Genomic DNA, 26,072 nt, shown 5'->3' with positions numbered 1-26,072 from the left:
TTTCTGTGCATGCTCAGCTCAGCAGATGTCCTACGGGACATTACATGTGTTAGCTTGGAAATTCTTCTATTAGGGGATGTCTGACTGACTGTTCAGAGACTGAAAAGGAAGAACTAGGAACTACTGCTTACACAAGAATTCTGCAGGCACCTCCCACCAGGCTGGGTTTCAGAAATATTAGCACTTATGGCAATCATAGTGTACCCAGGAGACATCTCCAGGGCACACCTACTTTAATTCTATCTGACCATTTTCGAAATATATTTACATTATCTCTACCTAACGCTCTTCTGCCTGAATCAACTGCACTTAGACCCATAAAGTGGAAAGAAAATACTTGTGTTTTCCATGGCCTTAGGAGTGCCAATTACTGCAATAGTTCTATGGAGCCTTCAGTAACTGGGCACATATTACGAGCAGGCTGAGGCCAGGGGGTCCCACCACACGGCAGCTACAGGAAGGTAAGAGCTCATTTCCCTCTGAAAGCTCCATCTGCTTTCTGCAAGTCAAAAGACTCTCTGTCTTTCAGCATTTTTTCTTACTGGTATTGAAATGGTTTCATTACCTTGAGGGGAAACAGCGAGGTCCAGGTATAAAGGAAGGGTGGCAAAATGGATACTGAGGAGTTCCTCCAAACAAACTGGCTGGTTGTCCAATGGGAGCAGACACATAGGCAGGGGAGGGAATAAAAGGGGTAGCCTGGGGAAGAGGTATGCCTCTAGGAAAAACAGAAACCCCTGGGATCTCACTGTTAGCGACAGAAAACCTGCCACTAGTGGTGCTGATGTTACTTGGGCTTCTGCTGCTGAAGCTCTCAGCGAAAACGGGTGCAGGTCTCTTCAGGGAGAAATTGAGCCCAGGTGATACAAAAGCTTCTGTCTGAGCAGGTTCAGCAAAGTGCTGTGATGAAACTACAGGGTGCAGGGACAGAGTTGGAGCTGCAACAGCCACTGATGTGGGGCTTGCAGCCGTGGTCTGGAAAAGGGTCATGGGCCCAGCGTGTTGAATGGAAGAAGCTGGCAGACGGATGGCAGGAGACTCACCTTCGGGAAACAAAACAGTTATTTATCAGACATGAGTACAGAGTTCTGATAAACAGCAGCAGAGCAAACCACAGCATTTCTGAGCAGACACAGAACATTTCTTCACAAACTTTCCCGGCAACTCATGTCATACATCTAATGTGTTTTGACAAATGGGTTTGGAGCCCACACATTAAAGCTTCCTTCCATAGAAAGCCAGGGGCGGAAGGAAGTGGCTAATGAGCTGTGGCTATGGGTCTGGTGAGGCTATGTCTTGTCCTATTAAGGCCCCATAAGGGTTGGAGTGTGCCTTCAGCTCAGAAGACCTCACAAGTCTACTGAGTTGGAGTGAGCCAAATTTAAACAAATCTTTGTGCAGAGGAGTGCAAAACACCCTGATCTCCAATATGGTTCCTTATTTCACCAATGAATGTACGACTAGACAATTTCACTTTGAAATGTTTTGCAGAGCACCAACTTCAATGTACACTTTCAAATCACACCTCGTCAACAGGGCTGCCTTTATAGGGAAAGGTTTCAAAACACATTGCATAAAAGTTTTCAAACATCACTAACTCAGAACTTCACCAGAGTAAAGCTGAGTGCAAGCATTACCACACAGCATAATCAGGCATTTCATTTTCTTGTCTCATTGCAAAGAAAGCAGCCCTTGTCAGGATGCTTAAAGAAGAAAATGCCATTGCCTGGATCTGAGCTGTCTGCTGTTGAAATCCACTACCCATGCACTGACAGAGCCTGAGCTCTTTCTCTCAGGAATATGCAGATCAGCTCTTACACTGAACTGAGGGTTCTCACACTACACTCTATTTCACAGCCAGTGTGGAGTTCTTGTAAAAACAAAGATCCTTCCAGGGTATCTGTGAGGTGGAGACCAAACAAGGGAAAGACGCAGCTGTAGCCTAACAGCTTAAGTAGCACAAAGTGTTGGGTAGTAGCCACAGCTTCTCCAGGCAACCAGTGGCAGGGCCTCACCATCCTGACAGCAAAGTTTCCTCCCAATATCTAATCTAAACCTACTCTCAGTTTGAAGCCATTTCCCCTTGCCCTGTCATTACATGCTCTCGTAAATACAAGCTCTTACTGGAATAGGTAAATTCTGAATTTTTAAAATAATTCACTAGAGAAAACTCACAGACTGGACGTGCAATACTGTTCTTAACGTTGGAGTTGACAAAAGAGTAAGTAGGTGATGAGAAGGGAAGGGTGCCAGCTGGGTTTGTAGTGATGGTACTCTGGGAAGTGCCCGAAAATGCAGCAGAGCCAGGTGGTGGAGAACACTTCTTTTTGTTTGGCTGATAAACCCAACCTGTCAGAGATGAAAAAAAAAGCAGACATCCAATATTTTGGATGGTTTCATTGTTTTTCTAAAGCTCTGTTATCTGTAATTCTGAAGGATCTGATAATACAAGTCCAAAACCTGCTCCTGTAGGCAATGGCAATGCCCCATTTGTTTTGGTGAGCTGGAAATGGGGAATTCTACTGGAGATGGAAATGAAATAGAAATATTTGGGCATTGTTGAGATGTTACCAAGTAGTGCCTGCTTGGGAGACAAAGAAATACCGAACAGTGGGGAGTGATGTGGCCCAGCTGAGGAAAGCACATTAAGGAGAACATGACACTGGCACTGTGGGCTTTCAGTGTGGAACAAAACCACTACTATTCAAAATGTGGATCTTTCCTCATTGTTTCCTCAACCCCTTAAGTCTCACATACATCTGCAGGTTACAAGATGTAACAGAAAATATAACCCACTAGGAACCCTGCATAGATTTTGGGAGAGTACGTTTGCCTTTGCCTGACAACATTAACCAAACACTTACAGACATATGAATAAATGTATTATGAATTTACACTGAGCTGCTTGGTTTCTTACATGGGTTAACTCTTAATGCAACTTTAAACACCTTTTTTTTTTTCTTTTTTTGAAAGATGCAAGGAGAGAGGGAGAGTGATGCTCTTTTCCTTGTTTATGACAGATTAGACAGGATCATGAATGAGCAGCATTATGACAACAGAGAGAGAAAGGATCACAACATCTGGTATCTCAACAGCTTTTTAGAAGTGTTCAAAGTACTTATGCTCCATTATCTTCTGGATAAATGAATTTGTTAAGGGTACAAATTTTAACACTTGACAAAAGGCTGAGAAACAACATTTTCCACACCATTATTTGGGAACCTCAAGCCTACATGACGAAGAATCCCACAGAATACAATGCTGTTTGTGCTTCCTGTGACATTTCCCTTTCCTGCTTTTAAGGAATGGATGCATGTGTCACCACAGGCCACCTGGGCAGCTCTTTCTGGAGCAAGGAAACTGATGCAGCAGGCCATGTTCACAACAAACTCGCTCTCTGGCCATTAGACTACTAAAGCATTCAGAAGAGCTGCTGTAGCTGTGGTGGTCTAAGCACCATCATTTTGAATGCCTTAAAAAATTCATACAGTTTCAAGCACACAGAAGGGTTGTGGATTGCTTGCAATATTTGTGATTTTTTTTCTATCTCCATTACTTGCTATAATGCAAGAGATTGGTTTTCCAAAAAGCCCTGCACTTCTAAAGCATTCAGGTAAATAAACAAGATGTTTACCAGGAAATTCCTCCCTGTGCCTCAGTTTTATTTTGTTAGCTTCCTCGTAATACGGCTGCTTCTGCTCTTCAGTGAGTTTGCTCCACTCCAGGCCGAGCTGAACACTGATCTCTGCATTGTTGGCACCTGGGTTGGCTTTGGCCACAGCAGCCCTGTGGATCCGGGCCCACACCATGAATGCATTCATTGGACGCTTCACACGGCCACTTTTGGTCTTGCTGAATGGAGTGTCTGGCATCCCTGTGCAACAAGGCAAGGAAAGATCATCATCTTCCAGGGAATACAGCAGGTCACACTCAACATTACACCCGGAAGATGCTTGGCAACAGCACCACTGGAGCTTTGGAACAGATAAAACTCAGTGCTTATTTGGAGAGCAGTTCCTACAAAATAACTAAAGCTGAGTATCCTCCACTGCCCTTTGCTGAGTCACTGCACAAGGAATCAGTTACCTGGCTTTCGTTACATATAATTAAAAAAAAAAAAAAAAGAAAGAAACAGGGACTGCTACCACACTAGTTTGGATTTCAGTTGGCTTGCTTTCTTAGGAATTTACAAAGTAAACGTTGTATAGCACAGACCACATCACAGCAAATGTGTTATCACCACCAGAACTATGTATCCAAAGCCCTAAGGATGCAGGGACTAGGACTAAGGATGCTAGGGCTGTTTAGTCCCACACCTGTGCAGTCCCTGCCTTCTCAAGTGAGGTTGTCACTGTTTCGGGTTTCTGCTTGGGTTTTGTTGTGTTGGGTTTTTTTTTTTTCTTTTTTCTTTTTTTGGATTTGGACACTCATTTTGTCGGAGGAACCTGTGTTCCCAAATGATTGTTACATGATACCTGGCTTTGGCTCTTTGTAAACACCGGCTGCATTTTAATTGAGTTGGCAACATGATGAATCTCCAGGCCCCTTAAAACTAATCCCTGAGCAAGCAATTTCCTCTCTGGAAAAGGTTTAGAAATTAACTTTTTCACATAGTCAATAAAGGGGAAAAGTCTTTAAGACCTTACTTAAGTAATTAATTTTGAAAGTCTAGATATTAAAAAAAAAAAGGCTTCTAATCCAGATGTTTCAAAATACTCTTCATTTAACATGTCCAGATTTTCTCAGAGAAGTGTACAAGTACTTTGTAGCTTTAAAAATCAAGCACATTCCTGACCTTAAAACTGCAATCACAACTCAAGTGTAATTCTGAACACTGTCCTAAGGGGGTTCATGCAGACAAGGCACAAGGTGACAAAAACTGCATTGATTGTAACAAACCACTACAGAACTCTGTGCTCCTGTGCTTTTGTGCCTTATGCTGTGCAAGAGAGTCATGCTAAACCCAGCCTATGCAAAGGGATGGTTCTCAAACACGACCTTTGCACTTGTGTTCTCCTGCCTGATAACCTGTCACCTGTGTGCCACCTTGCAAGCTCTCTGACCACAATACCTGAATCCGAGGGCAGGACTGTGAGGGGAACGTTTTGTGTTTCAATCTTTGGACGCTGCAGTAGAGGCTGCAACTGAACTGGCACTTGTTTTACCGGCACTGGAGTCACATGCATCAGCTGCGAGGGCAGAGGGCCTTGGAGCTGTACGTGGGACCTGGAAGGCAAGGACTGAAACAAGACCGGGATATTCTGATCTTGAGGAGGGTTTCCAAGCTCGCACAGGGATCCAGCCGGGGCATCGCTCTTCTCCACCTTCAGTGGGCGGGCCTCAAAGGCCACGACGGGTCGGTCCGTTCGGACAGCAGCTCTTCTCCAGGCCTTATTCCCACTTTGCTCCAGGACCTTCTCCTCGTTCTGGCGGTCACCGCTGCCCCCTTCATGGTCCCTTTCTCTCCTGATGACACCCCGGGCCTCCTTCTCAACCGCCGCTGGAGCCGAGATGCACTTGCTCTTCTTCGCTGCTCCTTCGCTGTGCCCGGGCCGGCTCGGATGCTCCTGCACTTGGACGCGTAGCCCTCCGAGGGGGCCCATGACCTCCCTGTGCCTGGGGGGCGACGCGGGGCTCGTCCGGGCGCGGAAGCGGCAGTGCCGGACCCTGCGCTCCATCGCTCCGCTGCCGCTCCTCGGCCGCCGCCACCGTTGCGCCAACGCTCCCCGCGGCCCCGCGCCGCCGGCGCGCACCGAACGCGCATCCCGCACCAACCGCGGAGCGCGCACCGAGCCCCAGCCCCGCCGGCTCGGTCGCGCTGTCCCCCCGTCCCGCGCCCACGGCCGCCCATCCCGTGCTCGTTGCTCGGCGCGCACGGACCGGGGCGCACGGACCCCCGGCCCCGGCCCCGCGCCCCGCGGCCGCCATGGGCACCGCTGCCGGAGCCGCCCCGCGCTCCGCCCGCCAGCTCGGCCCGCCCTCCGCCGGCACCAGCGAGCGCTGCTCCGGGCCGCCCAGAAGGGCTCGGCGCCGCTCTTTCCGCTTCCGCGCCGGTCATGCTGCGCTGCTGCCGGGCGGCCGCGGCCATCGCTGCCGGCTGCGCTCCGGGCTCCCCGCGCGGCTGCCGCGGCCTCGCCATGGCCAAGAGCAAGTTCGAGTACGTGCGGGACTTCGAGGCGGACGACACGGTGCTGCCCAACTGCTGGATCGTGGTGCGGCTGGACGGCCGCAACTTCCACCGGTGAGGGCAGGGCCGGGGCGGGCTGGGAGCGCTGCTCCAGAGCAGGTCCTGGGTGGTGCCCTGGTTGCGCTGGGCTGTTCCTGCCCGGCCTGTGTGAGTCCTGCGGGTGCGGGGTTAGAGATCCTCGTACCCCCCGGTCCCAGCGAACCTTCACTCGGCCTCTCCAGGGCAGGGAATTACCACTGGGGTTTTGTTTTCACGGGCTGCTTCAGAGCCGGGTGGTAGGGAATGGTGCCAGTGGGGAAATATTCCCAGTGCCTTGGGTGTGCTGGGGAGGGACAGCAGCTGCTATAAAGGGATGTGTATTGGTGTTTGGAGTCAGTGTCTGTGTGGCATTCACCTTCCCTCGGGATAAATGGGGCACAGTTCCCTCGGCCGGTAGATGACAGAGGTTCTTGCTGGGATATGATCTCTGGTTTTGGAAAAGCTCTTGAGTTTTGATGAGTTTATTGATAATGTTGTCCTTAGTGGACTGAGTATTAAAGACACCCTGTGAGAAAGGGAGTTTACAGAAAGTGGTACTTGTTATCCATTTCCAAGTAAAATACATAAACCAACTGCTTTGAAAGACTGGTTGAGGTCAGATACTGGTGGGAAAGAGAATGGGTTACCCAGAGTGGATAGTGAGGATTTTTGTTATTGCTTTTCATACTTGGAGGGAATTCTTTTGTCAGTGTTGACATGATATTGGAAATCAACATTCATATAAAGCAAATACGAGGAAAATGAATGGGTTGGCATTTTTAGCAGCTTTTAAAGGGATTTTTATGCAATTATTTTTGCTTTGAAGGTTTTCTGAGCAGCATGAATTCAAAAAGCCAAATGATGACCGTGCTCTGCAGCTGATGACCAAGTGTGCCCAGACAGTGATGCAAGAACTGGAGGATATTGCTATTGCTTATGGACAGAGTGATGAATATAGTTTTGTTTTCAAAAAGAAGAGCAGGTGGTTTAAAAGAAGAGCAAGGTAACAGCTGCATTGATACTGAAGAGAACTTGTTTTTAACATCTCTCTGTAATTCTTCAGATTTGCCTTTACCTACACGCAGAGGTTAGGAGGAGGGCTGGTGTTTACACTGCAGTTAATTCAGGTTTTTCATGTGGATTCTTTACATGTGGTCTTTCAGGAAAATATGTTTAATAATGCAGAGTTTAAAAAAGTTGTATAAACAACTTATTATATAAACAATCAAGACATTATAAACAGACATTCTTTTAAGAAAATGTTACAATTCTCAGTACCTCTGTTCTTCAAAAGACTCTGTGCCATTGCTCATCTGTTTGGCCATTATTTAAGAAATGCTGCTCTCCACCAGAATTATCACTACTGGTACCTCTGATAACTACAGATACATAATCACACTCGTGTTTCTTTCTTTTTTTTCTCTTGTTCTGTGTTTGCAAGTAAGTTCATGACTCATGTGGTCTCCCAGTTTTCCTCAAGTTACGTGTTCTATTGGAAGGATTATTTTAAGGACCAGCAGCTTCTGTACCCGCCAGGATTTGATGGACGAATTGTGTTATATCCCAGCAACCAGAATTTGAAGGACTACCTCAGTTGGAGGCAAGCAGATTGTAAGTGCTCCTAGAAAACAGAGATTTGTTCAACTGAGTTCACTTCCTCTAAACAAAAATGCCCTTTCTGCCAGTGTATTTGTATATATAGTTGTCAGTGAAAGAACAGCAGGTAGGGTGGTAGTTTTCAATAATACTACAATTGTTCCGGGCTTTGTATGGCTACAGAAATACTGGCTGAAATTTGGAGTGTTCAGGCTGCAGCTATGTTTGGTGCATCCTGAGAGTAAGTTCAGCACAGGAAATATTCGAACTGCTAATAGAATTAATTAATGAATCACGCTGTTCAGAGTTGGCTTAGCCAAGGTAATCTTTAATGAAGAGATGTGAATATTCAAATTCACAGCAGGTAGCAATTGAAAGTGCTGAATATTCCATGTTAGAACAGACGTGGATTTTCTGGATTTATCTCTAGACCTTTGTCAGCGCCTAGTCCCTGTTGTCAAATGAAAATAATTTACATTAGACATAACACCCTTCAGCCTCTGCTCTGCCCTTCTTAGTTATAATGAAATCTGTCTTCTAGTCATGATATGCAGTACCTTAAAAACGGATTATAAACATTATACCTTCTTTAGAAACTGATTATATTCCCCATTACTCTTGGCTGTTTCTTGGATACAACTCTGGAAATACAGCTATTGTTTTCTAACTAGTCGCTCAGATTGGGTAAATAATCTTCCTCACACTCATTTCTGTGTTTTCTCTAGGCCATATTAATAACCTTTATAATACAGTGTTCTGGATGCTTGTACAGCGAAGTGGTTTGACACCAGTGCAAGCACAGGAGAGGCTTCGGGTAAGAGTCTGCTGAAGTCGTGGTTTTTTACAGCTAAAAATTAAATCATAAGATTTGCAAAGTGTCTTGCCTGCCCAGCAGCCCTGGCTGGCTTGTCTGTTCTTACTGTAATAATTTTGTGGGTGTAGATTCAACAACTTCTTGAACTGCACAGATGTTAATACCATTAGCAAAGAATGTATTCTTGGTAAAGTATTAGCAGGGTTTTAAGCTCTTAATTAGCAGTTTCAGAAATCTTAGAAATGCCATAAAATGTCCAGTATCCAAACACACAAGGAACAATGGCATAATTCAGGTCCTGTACATTGCCAGTCCCTTCTGTTGTGTTTCATCTCCTTGTGCAGACTTCAGCAGATTATTTGTTTTCTTCTGGAGTCTCTTGATTGTCTTCTCTTTGTCTTGAAAATACAATAAAAACCCTCTCAGTTTTAATACTCATTTGGCAGTTGGAATTAACTCCTCTGTTGAGAGAAGCAATTAAACCTTCTGACTAAAAGGTGAAAAACCTTTACAAATGTCAGTCTTGCTTCCAGTATTCCCCCCTCCTCTACCCTAGTGATACAGTTTGTTTGTTTTCTCTAAGAGTATTTTTCTTTTCCTTTCCTCTCAGGGAACTTTGGCTGGAGATAAGAATGAAATCTTATTTTCTGAGTTCAACATCAACTACAACAATGAACCTTTGATGTATAGAAAAGGAACTGTCTTAATATGGCAGAAGGTAAAAACCTGTATTGGCACTTGCTTTGTGCTCATGTTTTAAATAGTTACACTGTGGCAGACAGACTGCACTGTAAGAGCACCACATGTATCTCCAATGTATGTCTAGGAATAAATATATTTTAAATTAACTACATTTGCCATATCATGATGTGTAAGATGACTCATTGTTTTAGAGATGTTTTTGAGGTATCTGTTTCTATGAGCATAATTTAAAAACCAGTCTCTGAAGTCTGGTGCACATACAAATTATAACCATTGAGGTGAAACATGTATCAGCAGATGACAATGTGTGTATCACCGGGGCCCTTCCCAGGATGAGGTCCCAAGTATATCCATGGCAAAGGAATTACAAAGTTCTGTTCAATAAGGTAACTCAGCTCATAGTTTGCTTAGTTCTTTTCTGCTTTAAGGTAACTTGGAAATGTTCATTATTCTAGGATTGTGTCATTGATTTAGTGGGAGAAATTCCTGGCCTGTGTTTTTTTATTAGGTTTTTTTTTAATTAGAATTCTTGAATCCCCTCTGGAGCTTTATGTGTCTGCTAATGTGCCACCTGTATTTTCAGGTTAATGAAGTCATCACTAAGAAAATAAAACTGCCAAAGGAAGAAGAAAAGGAAGTGGAAGTGACCCGGACTAAGACTAAAGTTGTTCCTCTGCACTGTGACATCATTGGGGACCAGTTCTGGGAGGAATATCCCGAGATTCTGGCTGAGGATAGATGATATCTCTGATGAATATAACTGGTAGCTCACATTTTGCTCTGCTTGTGTTGTTGGCAAGTGAGGAATACGAATGGTGGCTGGCAGAGTTTGACCTGTAACCCTCTTCAGCAACTACACTGAGTTTAGCACTGTTGCTTCTAAAAAGAAGACACTGGTGCTGTCTGACATGCAAGGATATGCCCATATGGAAAGCTAAAATCCCACTTTATTTTGAGTGTTAAGAACTCATGATGAATTAAGACTGTTCTGCCTTGTACATGTGTATTTGTAAAAAAAGTACGCAGAAATTTCCTGTATTTCTATAACGTTTAGACCATGAGGTGTTTTATTGAACGGCTGAACTATAGAAAAGCTTGCATATTTGAATAGAAATTTTGTTTTTGTTTTTGTTTTCAACTGAGATGGACCAGAATACTTCAATTGGGACTTGGTATTAAAATTCAAGGCTGGTGTGTTTAGTCAGATGAGTGACAAACTGTTCTGCTTCCTGATGGCTGATTCTTACTGAAAGGGAGTAGCCTGGCAGTTTGCTATGGTTAATTTTAAAAGTTTTTGTCAGACGTACAGGATTTGTATACTTTTAAAAAATAAAAATAATAGTATCTTCGCTGTGTTTTATTATGTGGCCTTTCTTATTCCTGGGACTTGTACTACTAAGCGGTGAAAGTTCCAAACAATGAAGTTAATAATAAAGATACTGTACAGACTGGAATTCTGTTAGGGCATGGATAGACATCTTTTCTCATATTCCATGGCCTGGGAATTCACCTGTCTCCTCCTGTGCAGGAGTGACAGGTGGCAACACAGCACAACATCCCAGGTGCCTGCAAAGAGGGAGCCAACAGTTTGTGCTGCTGTTTTCTGATCTCCCTGGGAATGACACAGACAGAGGAGTGCTGGCAATCCATGTTTGTCAGAAGGAAGGGAGGAGTGTGTGTTGCCTGGTCAATGCACAGTTCTGTTCCAGTCCAACTGTCAGTTAAGACCCTTTGTCAAAATCAACCTCTCCAAGCAGAAATATTTCTGCTAATGGATAGGGGCTTGTCCCAGTGTAAGTGGAATTTGAGGGAAATAACCTGTTTCAATGTAGAAATACAGCTTTAATGATAGGCATTGATAAGGCTATTACTGCTTCTAACGAAGCTGGTTTCAAAAACATGGTCCCAGAAAAGTAACTGGGCCAGTTGTTGCTTGTGAAGAGATAGCAGTTGGGACTGGCCATAAAAATAGAAAGAAAGGATCAGATATGACTGATGAAGGTCACACTACTGAGTTAGATTCCTGTAAATTCTCTTACCAGCCTATGTTTCCCCTTCCTGCAGAAGAACTTACACATTTAAGGCAATGTGTCTTTTGGTGTTTTTTTTTAAAAAACCCCCACTGACCAGGTACTGATGTAAACTTGAATTTTGCAGGTTCTTCCCGAGATTAGGCAATGAGTCTGGGTGTTTATAATAGCACAAGGCTTCCGCTTGCCCTACACGCAAAGAGAGAATGTATTTCGTTTTTAGTTTGTAGAATGGGCTGCATGATTCCTAGGAACAGGATGTGGGTGATTGTGAATCATTGTAGCAGTTACTAAGAACTTTCTATCTGTTGGTTTTTGGTCTTCTAACACAAATGTAATTTACTTAACTGTGAAATTTTATGTTACTGCTTGGTGCCTGACTTTGGACTTTGCATACAAAGCAACTGTTCCAGAACTGGTAACAGCTGGATTTACTCATACTGGTAACAGATGAAAGATTAAAAAAATAATTTGGCAGCCATGATTTATGTTTGGAAAGTAATATATAGGTTTTTTATTTTATGTATTATGACTGCCTGATACATTCTACAATATCTTTATGTATGTACATTGTGTGTGTATATAAAAAACACATCTGTATTAGGTCATAGTGTTTTCTAATTAACTCATTCTTACGATGATATGGAATAAGTCAACATAGCTGTTCACGTATGGATGCAGACTTTGGAAGCAAGATATGGATTCTCCATACAACCATGGGCTTTAATTTGTATTATATAAGTGCTAGAGGAAGAACTCCATGTGGTATTCTCATTCATAAGGTCTGCATATATATGACTCCATAGCTGTAGGGGAAAATAACTATTCCCAAGGCTCAAACAGCAGCCTGGTGTTGGTGGCACACACGATACAGGCATTCCTGTAGCTGCAGGAGTCCTGTGCTGTGACCCAGTGAAGAAAGAAGTGTTTTCTCTAAAACTGGGGAACAACCTGTGGCTGATGTATTGCTGTAACAAGAAGCATTAAAAGTACGGGAACCTGTTATGAAACATTTATGGAGGTGGTGAATCGTTATGGTAGAACCTCTCTGCATTGTTAATAGTGTTTCCTCAGTGAAATGACTCTGCCCTGTGTATCTTTTTATCCATTAAAATGCAAATTTTATTGCAATCGCCTGTTGTCCAGGTGGCATTTCATGGCCTGGGGCATGGGGGTTTGGTGCCTGATCCAGGGACCATCCCCAGGGTGGGCTGCAGAGGGAGGGTTGCACCAGCCGGGGGTAACTGAAGATAATCACAGATTTGTTAGGGTTGGAAGGGACTTCTGGAGATTATCCAGCCAACTCCCCTGCCAGGGCAGGGACACCTGGAGCAGGTCATCCAGGAACGTGTTCAGGTGCATTTGGGATGTCTTCAGAGAAGGAGACTCCACGCCCTTCCTGGGCAGCTGTTCCAGTGCTCTGCCACCCTCAACGTAAAGTTCTTCTTCATGTTGAGGTGAAATTTCTTTTGTTGTAGTTTATGTGCACTGCTCCTCGTCCTGTCACCAGGAAGAGTTTGGCAGCACCCTTTTGATACACCCCTTTGAGTCTTTAGGCTAAGCAGGCCCAGCTCCCGCAGTCTGTCTCATAAAAGAGAGAAGCTCCAGACCCTTCACCATCTCTGCGGGCTCTGCTGGACGCTCTCCAGCAGCTCCTTGTCTCTTGTACCGCGGTGCCGGACGCAGCGGAAAGGCGTCCGGGCCCCTCCCGGGCCGCTCCCGGGCCGCTCCCGGGCCCCTCCCGGGCCCCTCCCGGGCCCCTCCCGGGCCGCTCCCGGGCCGCTCCCGGGCCCCTCCCGGGCCCCTCCCGGGCCCCTCCCGGGCCGCTCCCGGGCCCCTCCCGGGCCCCTCCCGGGCCGCTCCCGGGCCGGCGGCCGCTCCGCCCTCAGGCCGGCGGCGTTGCGCGGCAGCGCTCCCTGGCGGCGGCACTGCGCAGTGCGGCCGCCCGCAGCCCGGCATGGAGGAAGACGAGGCGGGCGCGGCGGGCGCGGAGCCGCGGGACCCCCGCCGCCGCTCGCCCAGCCCCGGCCGCCTGGACGTGAGCTCCAGCCGCTTCGACCCGCTGCTGGCGCTCTACTCGCCGCGCACGCCGCTGCCCTTCCCCGGCGCGCCCTGCTTCAACAACCTCGCCGAGTACGAGAGCTTCCAGCGCGGCCTGCGCCGCTCGCGCGGCCGCCGCGCCGCCCCCGCCTGCCGCGGTGCCCCCGCCAGCCGCGCGTCCCGCCGGGGCCCGCCCGCCGCCGACCCCGAGCGCATCCAGCGCCTCCGCAGCCTCATGGTCAACGCGGGCCCCGAGCAGGAGGCGGCTGAAGGCGGAACGGCGACGCGGCGGCGGCGACGGGCACCGCGCAATGTCCTCACCAGGATGCCCCGTAAGGGCGCGGGCAGCGCGGCCCCGGGGCTGGGCGGGCGCGGGGAGCCAGGGCTGAGGGGGAGGCGGAGGGTGTGAGGGCCGGGCCGGGACCGGGGTCATGCTGAGGTGAGTCGAGGGTTGCGGCTGGGCCCGGCGTAGTGTGGGGATGGAGTTTGTGGGTGAGAAGAGAGCGATGGCTGGCGGAAGGGATTAGGTGACAGTGGGGTGCGGTGGGTGGTGTGAGGGGAATGATTTGGTTTGATGGGGTTTGACACTTGGATGCAGAGGCACTGGCACAGGTTGCCCAGAGCAGCTGTGGCTGCCCCATCCCTGGAGTGTCCAAGGCCAGGTTGGACGGGGCTTGGAGCAGCCTGGTTTAGTGGAAGGTGTCCCTGCACATGGCAGGGTGATGAGAACGAGATGGGCTTTAAGGTTTCTCCCGACCCACACCATTCCGTGATTCTCTGAAATGGTGTGCAGGAATGAGGAACAGCATTTCACAGAGCTGCTCACACAGAGATGACACTGACTTTGTTGTGGTGATGTCCTGCTCTGTTAATTGGTTAATTACATACATTCTCTTGGTTTTAAGGAGAAAAGGGATGAGACACTGCTGTGTTCTCAAAAGTACTATTTTAAACCAAGACTGGTATTTGAGTCAGCCCAGGGTGTAGTTAAATCATAACCACGGGTGAGTCTGTAACACACTGCTGTTACTTGTTGCTAACCAAACATCCTGCAGGCAGAAATACTGACATTTCTGATAACATGATGGCAGAACAGTGGGTTGAGGTGTGAGATAGCTGTGATATAGCTAAATTCATCAGTTGTGATGATGATACAAATTTCTTGTAAAAATCAATTCGTGCAGTCAAGGTAAATATCTCCTAAACATGAAGAGGTGCTACTTGTGCCCCCACACCAAGAATCAAATGGCATTGCTGTTAGGTGAGATGTAACTTTAGTGTACTTAATTAAAAATACTGGGGTTCTTTTTGGAATCCAACTATCTTTTCACCATCGCCTTAATTTTTTGTTTCTAAAAAGGCAAGGCCCAAAATGTCCAATTCTGAATGCCCAAGGCAAAACCTTTTTCTTGCTTAGGCACTAAAACACAATGTGTTCATTGCTATAGATACTGCGTGATCTTAAGTGTCACACTTAGGGCTCTGCACAAATGCAGAGGTTCTGTTTGCACAGGATTTCCAGAAAACTTAAATTCTGATTAATCTTAAATACTGATTTCAGATTTTAATATAAACCATTTCAGCTTGCGGTTGTGATGAAAATTTAAAAAAACCCAACCCTGTAAAAATTAAGAACCATTAAGAACACATACTTAATATCCACACATCCATATATGGACTTCAAAGAAGACTTGCACAACTGATACAGAAAGTGCTATTCAGCAGCCTGGGGTGTTTCAAGAGTGATTTATAGCCAAAATTGTGTGCTTTCCCTGTAAATGGGGGGTGTCTGCAGCACAGGTGGGTCTGTGTTTGGAGCTTGGACTGTGTTGGATCTGTTCAGGAGGAGCGATTTATCATTTCTTTGGGTTTACCAAGGGGCAGGGAACTCATGTGCAGGGCAGGTGGGAAGGTGTTTGACAGTGTTCTAGGTTATTTCAACTGTTCTGACTTTTCTCTTGTGGTTTTTCTAATCTTGCCTCTTAATAGAGTCTGCCCTGAGGACAAGAACTTAACTAGAGTTTGGATCTTTATTTTCACCCTTTTGGGGTACTTGCCCTCTGCTTACGGTAGTTTTTGGGTCATTTTTCAGAGTTTTGGTATTAAGCATGTGCTAATTTTATACAAATAGGGGTTGCATTTTGAGTACCAACTAGGTAACTTTTTTCCCTGTCTATTGAAAAATTGTTAATGCTGGTACTTAACAACACAGAAGGCACAGGCAGATTTAGCTGTGTGCAGAGCCTGCTCATTACAGCCCTTGGTGCTTGCGGAGGAGGTGTGTTCCAAAAATAAATGCCTTGCGTTGCTGGTTTTGTTTTTTGCGAGAATGTCAGGTTGTTGAAGGGTTTTTGGATGATGCATTCTGCCCTTTTGCTCAGGTGAAGCTGGAGGTTTGCCATGGAGGAGCACATGCAAGGAAAAGTGGGCAGAGTGTGGATTTGGTAGAGCTGTGTAGTGTTTTCCTGGGTGCTGAGAGGCAGAGGTGTAGTGGGAAAGAGGGGTTGTATGTGGAATTTTGTAAGAAGTTGCAGATAATGTCCCTACTTAAAAGGAATATTAGAATTCGAAATGTAAAAAAATAAACCCTCGATTTTATATTATTATGTAAATTCTCAGGGTTGGTTAGAAAAAATACAGTTTTCTGATTGAAGACATCCATTTGATATTGTGATGGTGTCATCTGTAGTTCCTGTGATGGATCTGTCAATCCCGAACATAAGTTTGTTATCAGTTCAGCTGAAGGAGACACAGAGACTCATGGAAAGGCCCCCTAAGCAAGGCTGGGAGGTGCTGAGACAGCTTCTGCTCTGTGTGAAACCAATTTCCTCCAGTTATTCAGCTGGAGAGGGCTGGCAGGAAGACAATGGATCTCAAAAAATAAATATGATTAGGTTAATTCAGAGGAAACTGATTTAGATTTCCCTGCTGTGGCCATGAATTACCCTGCAGCCGAGTCCTGCAGATCAGCTGTTTTACACAGTCACTTTACACTCACAGGGAGCATTTTCTGGTGTGCAAATCAAACCTTGAATCCATAGTCCCTAAGGCACAAGGTGAGAGATCATCTCTGTCTCACATATTTTATTAATATGAAGAAATGTGTGAGATTTTAGACCAAGTCTTTTCCCTGACTCTTAGTAGGAATTGTACAGCAGTCCTGGGGCTGTGTTTGCACAAGCAAACGGGTACCAAGGCATGGGTGGAAGTTGTAAATAATATCTACCCCTCTAGATGAATTACACTTGCAGTGATCTCTAGTGTGCAGACAAGGCTTGTGTGAGCCAGGCAAGCTGTATGTTTTATTGAACTCTTTTTGCCCTGGTTAAAAGCATTATTGTCCTGGGGTTTAGCATGGTTTAATTGCTGGCTGCTCCTTAGAATCATTTTATTTCTTTGCCAAAGACTTGTATGACTTTGAAGGATGTTCAGCTGGCTGCTGAAATCTTAGCTGAAACAATACATTTTCATCAGTTTAAACTGGTCCAGTTTAGTAAATTGAAGGATTTTGAATCATTCATTGTTTCAGAAATCCCCTTGTAAAGAAAAGGAACACATCTGCTATGATTCTTTGTTCACAGCTCGTAACTAATCTGAGGTGGCCTTAACCAGGCATTTGTCGTTTCTGTGGAGCTAACTCTGCCCCCATGAGCTTTCTGTTCTCTCTCAACCACTTTTATTTACAGTTAGGATTACTTGGCATGTTTTTGAAATGTAGCAAAAAGATTTTCAGCTAAGGCTGATTTGGCTGTGGGCTATGTAAAGCAAAACCTTCATATTTTTGAAGTCTTGGCTGTCCCCACTGTAAGAAGAGTTTTGGTGGTCTGGTAATGGCAACCACAGTGTGTTACAGTGCTTGGGGCTTCTCATTGCTATTGTTATGAACACAAGTGTTGTGCCAAGGTCTGCCAATACTTGTACATGGAGTGGATTTCTACATGTCTTTTAGATAGATAGATACTGAGGAGAGAGTTCTTACTAGAGTATGTAGTGACAGGAAAAGCGGGAATAGCTTCAGACTGAAAAAGAGGAGGTTTAGGTAGATATTAGAGAGAAATTCTTGGCTGTGAGGGTGGTGAGGCCCTGGCACAGGGTGCCCAGGGAAGCTGTGGCTGCCCCATCCCTGGAAGTGTCCAGGGTCAGGTCAGAAAGGGCTTTGAGCAACCTGGGATAGTGGAAGGTGTCCCTACCCATGGCAGGGGATTGTAACAAGATGATCTTCAAGATCCTTTCTAACCCAAGTCATTCTATGATTCTGTTCTATGATTCTGTATGTTTGGTTGAAGACTGATGATGTTCTCTTTCTGTTCTAGTCCATGAAGGCAGCCCACTGGGGGAACTTCATCGCTGTGTCCGAGATGGTGTCAGAATCAATGTTCACATCCGCACTTTCAAAGGGCTTCGTGGAGTCTGCACAGGGTTTTTGGTTGCATTTGACAAATTTTGGAATATGGTAATTATTATTCCAGCCCTTGATTTGTAACTGTTATATTGAAAACTTGAAATTTGCAACAGGTTTAAGCAAATAACACACGGAGAAGGTTAATGTGCTTTTGTGGTTCACAAACTTATTTGCTCTGGCACTGTGTGCTGGGTTTGAGATGTAAGTGGTGCTTGGTGTTGGACTGGTACATCTGGGAGGTGCCAAACCATCTTAGAGAGGTTTTAGGTGAGAGAGGAGCTTTGAACAGTTTGCAGCATCTTCAGAGGTTTTGCATAAGAACACAGGAAGGTGGAATATGAGGAATATCAGAAGCTTCCAAAGCTTTCTCTGCAAAACCCAGTCTTTCTGTAGTGGTAGGTGCTTTTCTGTTTTCTTTCACTAACATCACTGAGCTGTCAGTTACAAAAGCTTTTCCCTGTTCTACCTTGTGAAGATCTTAAAGACAGTAGATGGAAGAGCAGCTATTAAATATTTGTGAGCCTGGAGGTGTGAAAAGTTTGGAAATGGGGAGGGAGGAAGGATTTTGCAGACAAGGATCAGAGAGATTTTGCAAGTAACGCAGAATGAACTTTTCTGCTGCTTTTATACCCCAGTACAATTTAGATGATTAACAAACCAGCTCCAAAGCACAGCCTGTTCCTGGGATGGATTTTCTCTCAGAATATAATTTCATAATGCTTTGACACAAAGCTGGTCCAAAGCTGCTTCATGTTTTATTTTAAGTTTGATCTTTCTGTTTCTTTAATCTTTTTCTAGGCCCTGACAGATGTGGATGAGACTTACAGGAAACCAGTAATGGGCAAAGCCTTCTATGCAGAGCCTCAGCTCTCACTGACCCGAGTAGGTGACATCTCCTGTTTTCTTTCTTACTAGGATCTCCTTTTTCAAAGTAGTGAAAGGGGAGCATTGATTGGGAAGCCATGTTTGCATCTGAAATATTTTACCTCCTTTTATTACAGAAGACTCTAAAATAACTTGAACTGAGAAAAAAAATACCCAAAACGTTTTCCGACCTTTCTGAAAGTATTTTAGTAGTTCAGTGTTACTAAAGCTCCACTTTAGAATCAGATCAGAGTTGCTGCCACTGCTTAATGTAACGTGCTGAGCTTCTAGAAGCTCACTCTGTGGGTTTTGATGTATTTGTTCTGTGTGTTTTTTGCACCTGTGACTGATCAGGTCCACATTTGTCCTGCCAGGGGATATGGCAGAGCATCCCGCTGGTACTGATGTTCCTAATGACACAAGCCTGTGTCTGCAGCCAGAGAAACAACACAGCTCTTTGGCCACTTGAGCTTCCATTCTGGGTACTGTGAAGCCCAAGATCTCCAAAGCTCTCCACTCTCTAGGATCCAGCTGCAAATAGAGTTGTTTACCACGCTGACAACTGAAGAGATGATAGATGAACTTATGGACAATGAAGGGAAAAAAAATGTGACAGGGATGTGCCCATTGAATGGCAACAGCTCTGGGCCTTTTGAACATCAGAGAAGCATCACAAAAACATTTAAACTGTTCCATTGTCAGGAGTTTGCTTTCAAATTCCTGCCATTTAAATCTGTTTTCTGATAGATCCCACCCTTCATTTTTTTAAAGATTAGTTAAAAATAATCAAGTTGTCTTTGTTCCTTTAGCTCACTCTCACAGGGGTTGGCTTTCCATCCTGTTGGTGGGAAGAGAGAGGCTAACCAAAAATCTCATTTGTCATTATTTTGTATAAGCTTGTCTGCTGCCAGAGTAAAAGCAATTTCTTTTCCAGTTTCACCACCATGTATTCTTAGATTAATGAGTTCATACAGTACTTTGGGTCTGCTGCTGTAGCTTTTATTATTTTTCTGTTGTTTGTGGTCTGCTCACCTCCCAGAATACGCACATGTCATCTTTTAATTTGTTTTAGGGAACACAAAAGATCCCTCAGTTTTTCAGTATGCACCCTTTGGAGGCCCCTTATCTTAGGGATTCGTGACACAAGGATAGAAATCTCTCTAAAACTGTCTGACAACATTAAAAGAGCATGGGAAAAAGTGAGCTGTAGGAGCAACTTGGTGTATCTGTTGCTCCTGACCAAAGTTAAAGGCTACCACGTAACACTCTTGCTCCCCAAATTAAATTCCTTGGTGCTCGCATTAAGACAATCGCAACCATGCAAGAGACCCATTCACCTTCTGTCACTGTTTGGTAAGAAAGCATGGTCTTTATTGCTGGTGGAGATCTGTCACTGTGTCTTGGGAGCTCTGATTTGGGATTGTAGATGAAAATGCAATGTAGAAGGGTGGAACAAGTGGCCTCTCTTGTTTTACAAGTGTGGTCATAGATACAAATGTCCTTTTACAGCTGTTTGACAGACTCAAGCTGCAGGAATCCTCGGGGAAAAAGGGAGCTGACTCAAAGACTGTCTCAGAGGAGCTGGCCCTGACAAATGACTCTCAGACGCTGAGTTCGAAAGCTGGATCAGGACGAGGGAGAGCAGAAGAGGAGCGTGAGAGGCAGAAACACTCGGTCAGAGCTGGAGAAAAGAAGACCTCAGGTGACAGAAGTGAAGCTGATGTGGGCAGCAGGACTGCCCACACAGAGGGGGCCAGTGCTGGTGGGGCCCGAGCAAGGAGCCAGTCCCAGAGGAGAAGGCGGCCCAAGGTGGATTATCAGCAGGTGTTCACACGCCACATAAACCAGATCTTTATTCGAGGAGAGAATGTCTTGCTTGTCCATTTAGCACATTGACTTGGCTGAGCCTTTGTCAGCATATTTATTTGATAGCATGACTTGCTGCTGCAGCTCCCATTGTTATTTAGAGTTGTCATTGAGTAGGATGGTACCATGGCTGGTTTCCCATTGCCACAACAAGGCAGGGGAAAGAATTGTAACTTGAGCATCCTGGGCTTGATGCCAAAGCAGCCTCCTTAGATCCCAGTTGGGGGTCTCAGGCGAAGGTCAGCAATGCAGTTGTTTCTGTGGTATGAGGGAGTTAAGAAACAGATCCCACTGTTTCTTAAAAAGAAGCTAAATAGAGAGGGTTGGAAGAGAATTTCGGTGTACTCTGTTACAGGAGCTACTTGAGGCACACATTTGAGGACAGGATCTGCACCTGCAATAAATCAGAAATGCTCTTTTGCACATTCTGAGTAATATCAAGAGGAAATTGCTAAGGAAATCAACTTTATCTGCTGCTGTTACATGGATGTCCTATCTTCCAGACATAATTCTGACAGTCATTTTGAAATAGTTTATAAAACAGGAGTCACATCCTGCTGTTGGCTACAGGCCTCTGCTATAGTTAGCTCTGTAATGCTCTGTGTGATAGGAAACCTCTTAATTGTAAACTGCTCTTTTAATGTGAGTGATGGCAGGACTGTAACTTGTTTCCAGCATCAAAGCTTAGGCTCTCTTTGTAATGCTGTACTTTGGTCCTGCGTCACCAGCAAGCAGATGATGTAGCTGATCCAGAGACCTCCCTATTTGGAGTTTACCTGTGAATGCTGTGGATGCAGATGGAAACCTATCCTTTTGTATTTCACCCATTTGCTACTTATTGTAACAATGAAGCTGGCAAAGATTGGTTTGTTCTCAGGTGTGTTTGTGCTGAGCACACCCGTCCTGTACTTAAACGCCCTTCTGGCTCCCTCTGTTGAAACCAGAGCTGCTGTGTCTCCAGCCGTTCTTATGGAGCAGGAATCTTCATGGGTCTTTCCTGTCCATGTGAGGGATGCATCATCTAACTCCAGTTGAGCTTTGAAGAGTGCCTGAAAAGGTTTTGAAGTATAGAAGTCAGACTCAACTCATCAGTGTTTCATTTTAGCAAGGCTGTTAAATTATTGCAGATCAGGCCAGGGTTCTGTAGGTATAAACTGCTTTCCAAAAAATCCACGTGCAGAAGTTTGAGGGTAAATGTAACTGTTCCATTATGTAGTCTCTTCCCTTTGTTGTCAAAGGAGATCTCATGCTGCTATTCTGTATTCATCTCAACTGCCTTGTGCTTTGCAGCAGCTCTGTGTGTTTAAGCTGAAGTTGGGAAATTGCTTCATAGCAGGACTTATATTGCATATAGACGTCCTGAATTCTCAAACTGAGTGGCTGTACTGTGGGTGACATGGATTTCTGTTGCTGCAGATGCAGCATTCTGCTTGCTTGGTCGTTAGGGGTATGTGTGGTGTTTGAGCAAATCACAGAAATCATTTAGCAGGCATTCTGGACACACAAAGCAGCTGTTTGCCTCTGGGGGAGCCTGAAACTTATGTCAACATTTCACATGACATGGGGCTTGATGAGCTCAGCTGCTGAGCTCAAAGCCAAGTTCAGCCTGGGACAGAATAAAAAGTACTGTTGAGGCAAAATAGTTTCATCAAGGGTAAAAAAGAAAAGAAAAAAAATAAATACTCTCTACAGCTTCTTATGAAATACTGCTTTACTGCTGTAATCCCATCCCTCTGTGAACTGAGACTAGGCACTGAAAAGACTCTTCTCATGGAGATTCTTGTTTCCCCTCCCTTCTTGACTGTTTGTGTTCATGGGCTCTGCAGTTTCTCCCTTTTTTTTCTTTTTTTTCCCTTTCTCCTGTCAGTACTTTGTCTCCTCAGGACATTCTAAACTCTGGTTTAAAAAGACTGTTCTTGTTGCCCTGGCTTTCTGCACCCTCTCCTGGTTGGCTTTCTGTGTACTAACCAGAACCCTCACAAATTACTAGAAATATGTGAAGCTAGAAACAAGCTGTTTATCTTTGGTCCTGACTTCCCAGCAGCTTTTATTGCAAGTGAATATTTTCTTCCTTATGTTTTGTTTGTGAGGATTTTCCCCTCTGTGTTCTCGCAGCTTTGTTTTCATTTCAGCTGCTTGGCATCACTCCTCTCTGCCTTTTCCACTAGTACCAAAGGCCACTGGTTTTGAGCTCTCCTCTTTCCTTCATATTTGACCAAAGGCTGACACACAATGACATCTCATTGAATTCTTGCTTTTCTTCACCTCATATTCTTAATTCTGTTTGTCTGCCTAGTTTATGTTGCCTTGTGCATTAACTAAGATACAACTACTGTGAATATTTTTGTGGTAGTGCTGCCTTTCCTTGTTGACTGACACTTCCTCAAGTTCTCAGTTGCTGCTGGAAGTCTCAGTGTTTCCTTTCATAAGAGATTTTTCCCTGAAACCTTACAGATGTTTGTTGCTTTACATCTAGGAGTTTCTTTGTTAACATTTTGCAAAAAAGGCTGGTGCTTAGACTTGAGTTGGTGCCTTGATTTTTATATCATCCCTGACCTGTTCTTCCAGAATCATCACCTTGGTGAGCAAACCTGGTTAAGGATTATAGTTTATCTACTTTTTTTGCACTACCTCATTATTAAAATGTTCCTCCTCTCATCTGTGAAGTTGGTTAAACTTCTCTCTTCCAGTTTAGATTTAAGGAATTATTTGTTGGTTCTTCATTTGTTTCCTACTTTCCTGTCCGCCTTTCTCATTATTTCCAAGCTGCTTCTTAAATACTGCTGCTTCCTCTTCTACAACTTCAGATCTGCCAAATGTCTTCCTTTTCCCACCTTTTCTGGCACTGTATCTTTTAAAAATGCATTATTAAAATGCTATCTTATGTATTTTGTCTATTTCAAGCATCATGATTGTGATGAAGCAAGTGATCCTGTAGGTGTGGTTTCACTTGCATGTTCAATACTTCAGATAATGTTTCTCTTTAAATAAAATTGAATGTCATGTTCTGAAAGGAATTCTTCTACCTCACTGAAATACTCTCCTAAATCTGTTTAAAAAAAAAAAGAAAAAGAAAACAACCTTTGGAAACAAATGAGCTTTGGTTTGTTTGGTTTTTTAAAAATTGTTTCTGGTTGTTTCTTTCTATTGTTTTCCAAACTCAAGATAAAATTTTTGTTCAAAAATTTTTTTGCTCCCAGGCCTTCCTCTCTTGCTGCAGTGATGCTGTGAGCACAGACACACCAAAGTCTTTGTGCAAATCAATGAAAAGTAAGAAACAGAGAGCAAGGTGAGAGTGGAAAAGCTTTGGGCAGATATGAAGAAGTCCCTGGAAAGGATCCACGGGTTGCCACCTGTCCTGTATTTCTAGGACTTTGCTCAGCCTGATGCTCAGCAGTGGTTCTTAAAGTGTGTTTGGGGTGAGGTACCCAGTTACTACAGGGAGCAGTTTTCTGCAATAACTTCGAAGAAGCATTGGGATAATTTGAGAAAGTTTTAAAATAGTTTCTAATTTCTGGGATTAGGTCTTAGGAAATGTTTTTACACATGCGCTTCATTTTTATCAAACATTTCTTAGGCTGTGGTAGTAGAAAAGGTAAGGCCAAAGGGAAAAAAAGGAGCTTGTAAAAAAATGGGGGTTTAGTTCCTTCTCTCAACTGACTTGTCCAGCTTATTAATTGCCTGGAAGGTTTTTTTCTGACCTAGAGTGAGGTACTTAGCATGTCCTCCCCCAGGTGATTACTGAATTAATCATTGAGTGCTGTCTTCCATCTGCTTCTTATCCTTCAGTGTTTGGATTCATTGTTTCCTTTGCAGCATTCCCTCCGCAGGGCAGTGTCACAGCAGGAACAAGCCTGACTGCCCACTGGGTTTTACCCTTCCATAAGGCATGTTACCCTGCCCAGTTTTGAGTCCAGAGAGCCTTTGGCTATTCGGGATTTTCATACCATTCTCTTTGATTTTTGGAATTATTTGGTCGGAAGAATTATTTATCTTTGATAATATTACTTTTTGGAGTAAACCGATTTTTTGAAACTTAAAAGATATTTTTTTTATTTATTTTCCTTCACAAAGTACTAGGTTTTCCTAGTTTGCTGTTGCAGTCACCCACTTGCACCTGTGAATCGCTGGGTGAAGAGTGTGCAGGATAAAAAGAGGCAGAGAAAAAAAGATGTCTAATTCTTATTGAACTTGACATTCTGTCCAACATGCTGCCCACACTCACCCTGTTTCTTACTGGCACTGACCTAAATGAGACAGGTGGAAATGATTTCATCCAGAATCTTGAAGGAGAATGGAGCAGGGACAGCGGACTGAAAACACTGAGTTCATGAAGATGTTTATCTCCAGGTAAACTTCCTGTCTTTGATTAAACAGATCAGAGTTATAACCACCAACTCAACACTGCAAGCTCTGCCACTGGATAAAATTGGAAGGCAGAGTCCTGCACCTTTTCAGAGGAGATGCAGTGATTCCCTCAGCCAGGCCAGCTCTTGCCTGAGAAGCTGCTCAGGTACATGCCAGTGTCTGCCTCAGAGCGTAACTGCAAATACTGCCAATTAATATGAGGATGTTTTCTCTCCTGCCTGCACTGCTGAGTGTAAAATATAAATGCTAAGGTCTGCAGCATCTGCAGCCCAGAACGACTTCAGTTCATGCTTTCGCTTCTTGGCTTAAAAAGTTTCAAGTTTGTACTCCTAGGAATCCTGAGACAGTCTGTTAGAACATTAGGAAAGGCTGCTGCTGACTAGAAATAGTATTGGAAAAGTAAGTTTTTATAGAATTTGTGAAATTCTGATAGTAATTAAAGTATTGCAAATCTGGAAAGGCTGAGAGAGTTGGGATTGTTCAGCCTGGAGAAGAGAAGCTTTGGGGTGACCCAGTTGCAGCCTCCGAGTACCAAGTAAAAGGGAGATTACAAGAAAGACAGATAGAGACTATTTACAAGGGCCTGGAGTGACAGGACAAGGGGGAATGGCTTCACACTGGCAGAGACTAGGGTTAAATGGGATATGGCAAAAAAGGAGGGGAGAGGAATTATGCAGGTGGTGATAACTCCTTGACATGGGAAGGGGCTTTCTAAGCTGTGTCCTTGGGCACAATCCAGCCAGCACTGGGCAGTTGAGCTCTGTAGATGAAGGGGAGGATGCAGACCCAGCCCTTGAGTGCAGCCTCCCTTACGCTTCGAGCCTTTCACAGCACCTGAACTGGCCCTGGAATCTCTGCCAGGCTCCACCCATAATGACTGACAGATTTGAGTCCGCCTCTAACATTTTGCAGAGGAAAGCCAGTGGAAGAAGGAACTAAGCAAATTTGCCATTTTGAGGCCGGGATGGAGGCTTGGTTTTCCTTGTTGGCTTCCTGGGGGTGCAGGAGAAAGGACTACTTTACTGGGGAAATAGCAGAGATGCTTTGCCTCATGATGTTTACAAGTCCTTTTAGATGTCACTGTTAAGTGCTCTTGCTCTTAGCTGGTGGAAGTGAAGGCCTGTCAGGGAAGGAAAACGCCTTCTGATATTTCAGGGTAACTATCTTACTAGCTTCTAGCTTTGT

General features: G+C 44.7%; 2 protein-coding genes across 2 annotated transcripts in view; both read left to right on the top strand.

Annotated features, from left to right (window-relative positions):
• The first annotated feature begins 5,601 nt into the window (after positions 1 to 5,601).
• Positions 5,602 to 10,666, top strand: THG1L (tRNA-histidine guanylyltransferase 1 like). Its single transcript, XM_032125138.1, is given in 7 exon segments — positions 5,602 to 5,979; positions 5,982 to 6,241; positions 7,032 to 7,208; positions 7,647 to 7,816; positions 8,527 to 8,615; positions 9,226 to 9,333; positions 9,901 to 10,666. Coding segments are annotated over 7 exon segments (1,341 nt in total). The 3' UTR covers positions 10,060 to 10,666.
• A 2,632-nt stretch (positions 10,667 to 13,298) lies between these two features.
• The window catches only part of LSM11 (LSM11, U7 small nuclear RNA associated), a 13,821-nt gene continuing 1,047 nt past the window's right edge, over positions 13,299 to 26,072 (top strand). The window contains exons 1-4 of the mRNA XM_032125002.1: positions 13,299 to 13,719; positions 17,701 to 17,840; positions 18,588 to 18,671; positions 20,163 to 26,072. The exon at positions 20,163 to 26,072 is cut by the window's right edge and continues 1,047 nt beyond it. Of these exons, the coding sequence (XP_031980893.1) occupies positions 13,305 to 13,719; positions 17,701 to 17,840; positions 18,588 to 18,671; positions 20,163 to 20,549 (1,026 nt within the window). The 5' untranslated portion in view covers positions 13,299 to 13,304 and the 3' untranslated portion in view covers positions 20,550 to 26,072. The remainder of the gene's footprint in view (positions 13,720 to 17,700; positions 17,841 to 18,587; positions 18,672 to 20,162) is intronic.

Source organism: Corvus moneduloides, chromosome 15, assembly GCF_009650955.1.
Source record: "Corvus moneduloides isolate bCorMon1 chromosome 15, bCorMon1.pri, whole genome shotgun sequence".
In the NCBI taxonomy this organism is placed as follows: Eukaryota; Metazoa; Chordata; class Aves; order Passeriformes; family Corvidae; genus Corvus; species Corvus moneduloides.
Note: the sequence above shows the minus strand (reverse complement) of the source record. Positions and strands in the feature narration are given on the sequence as shown.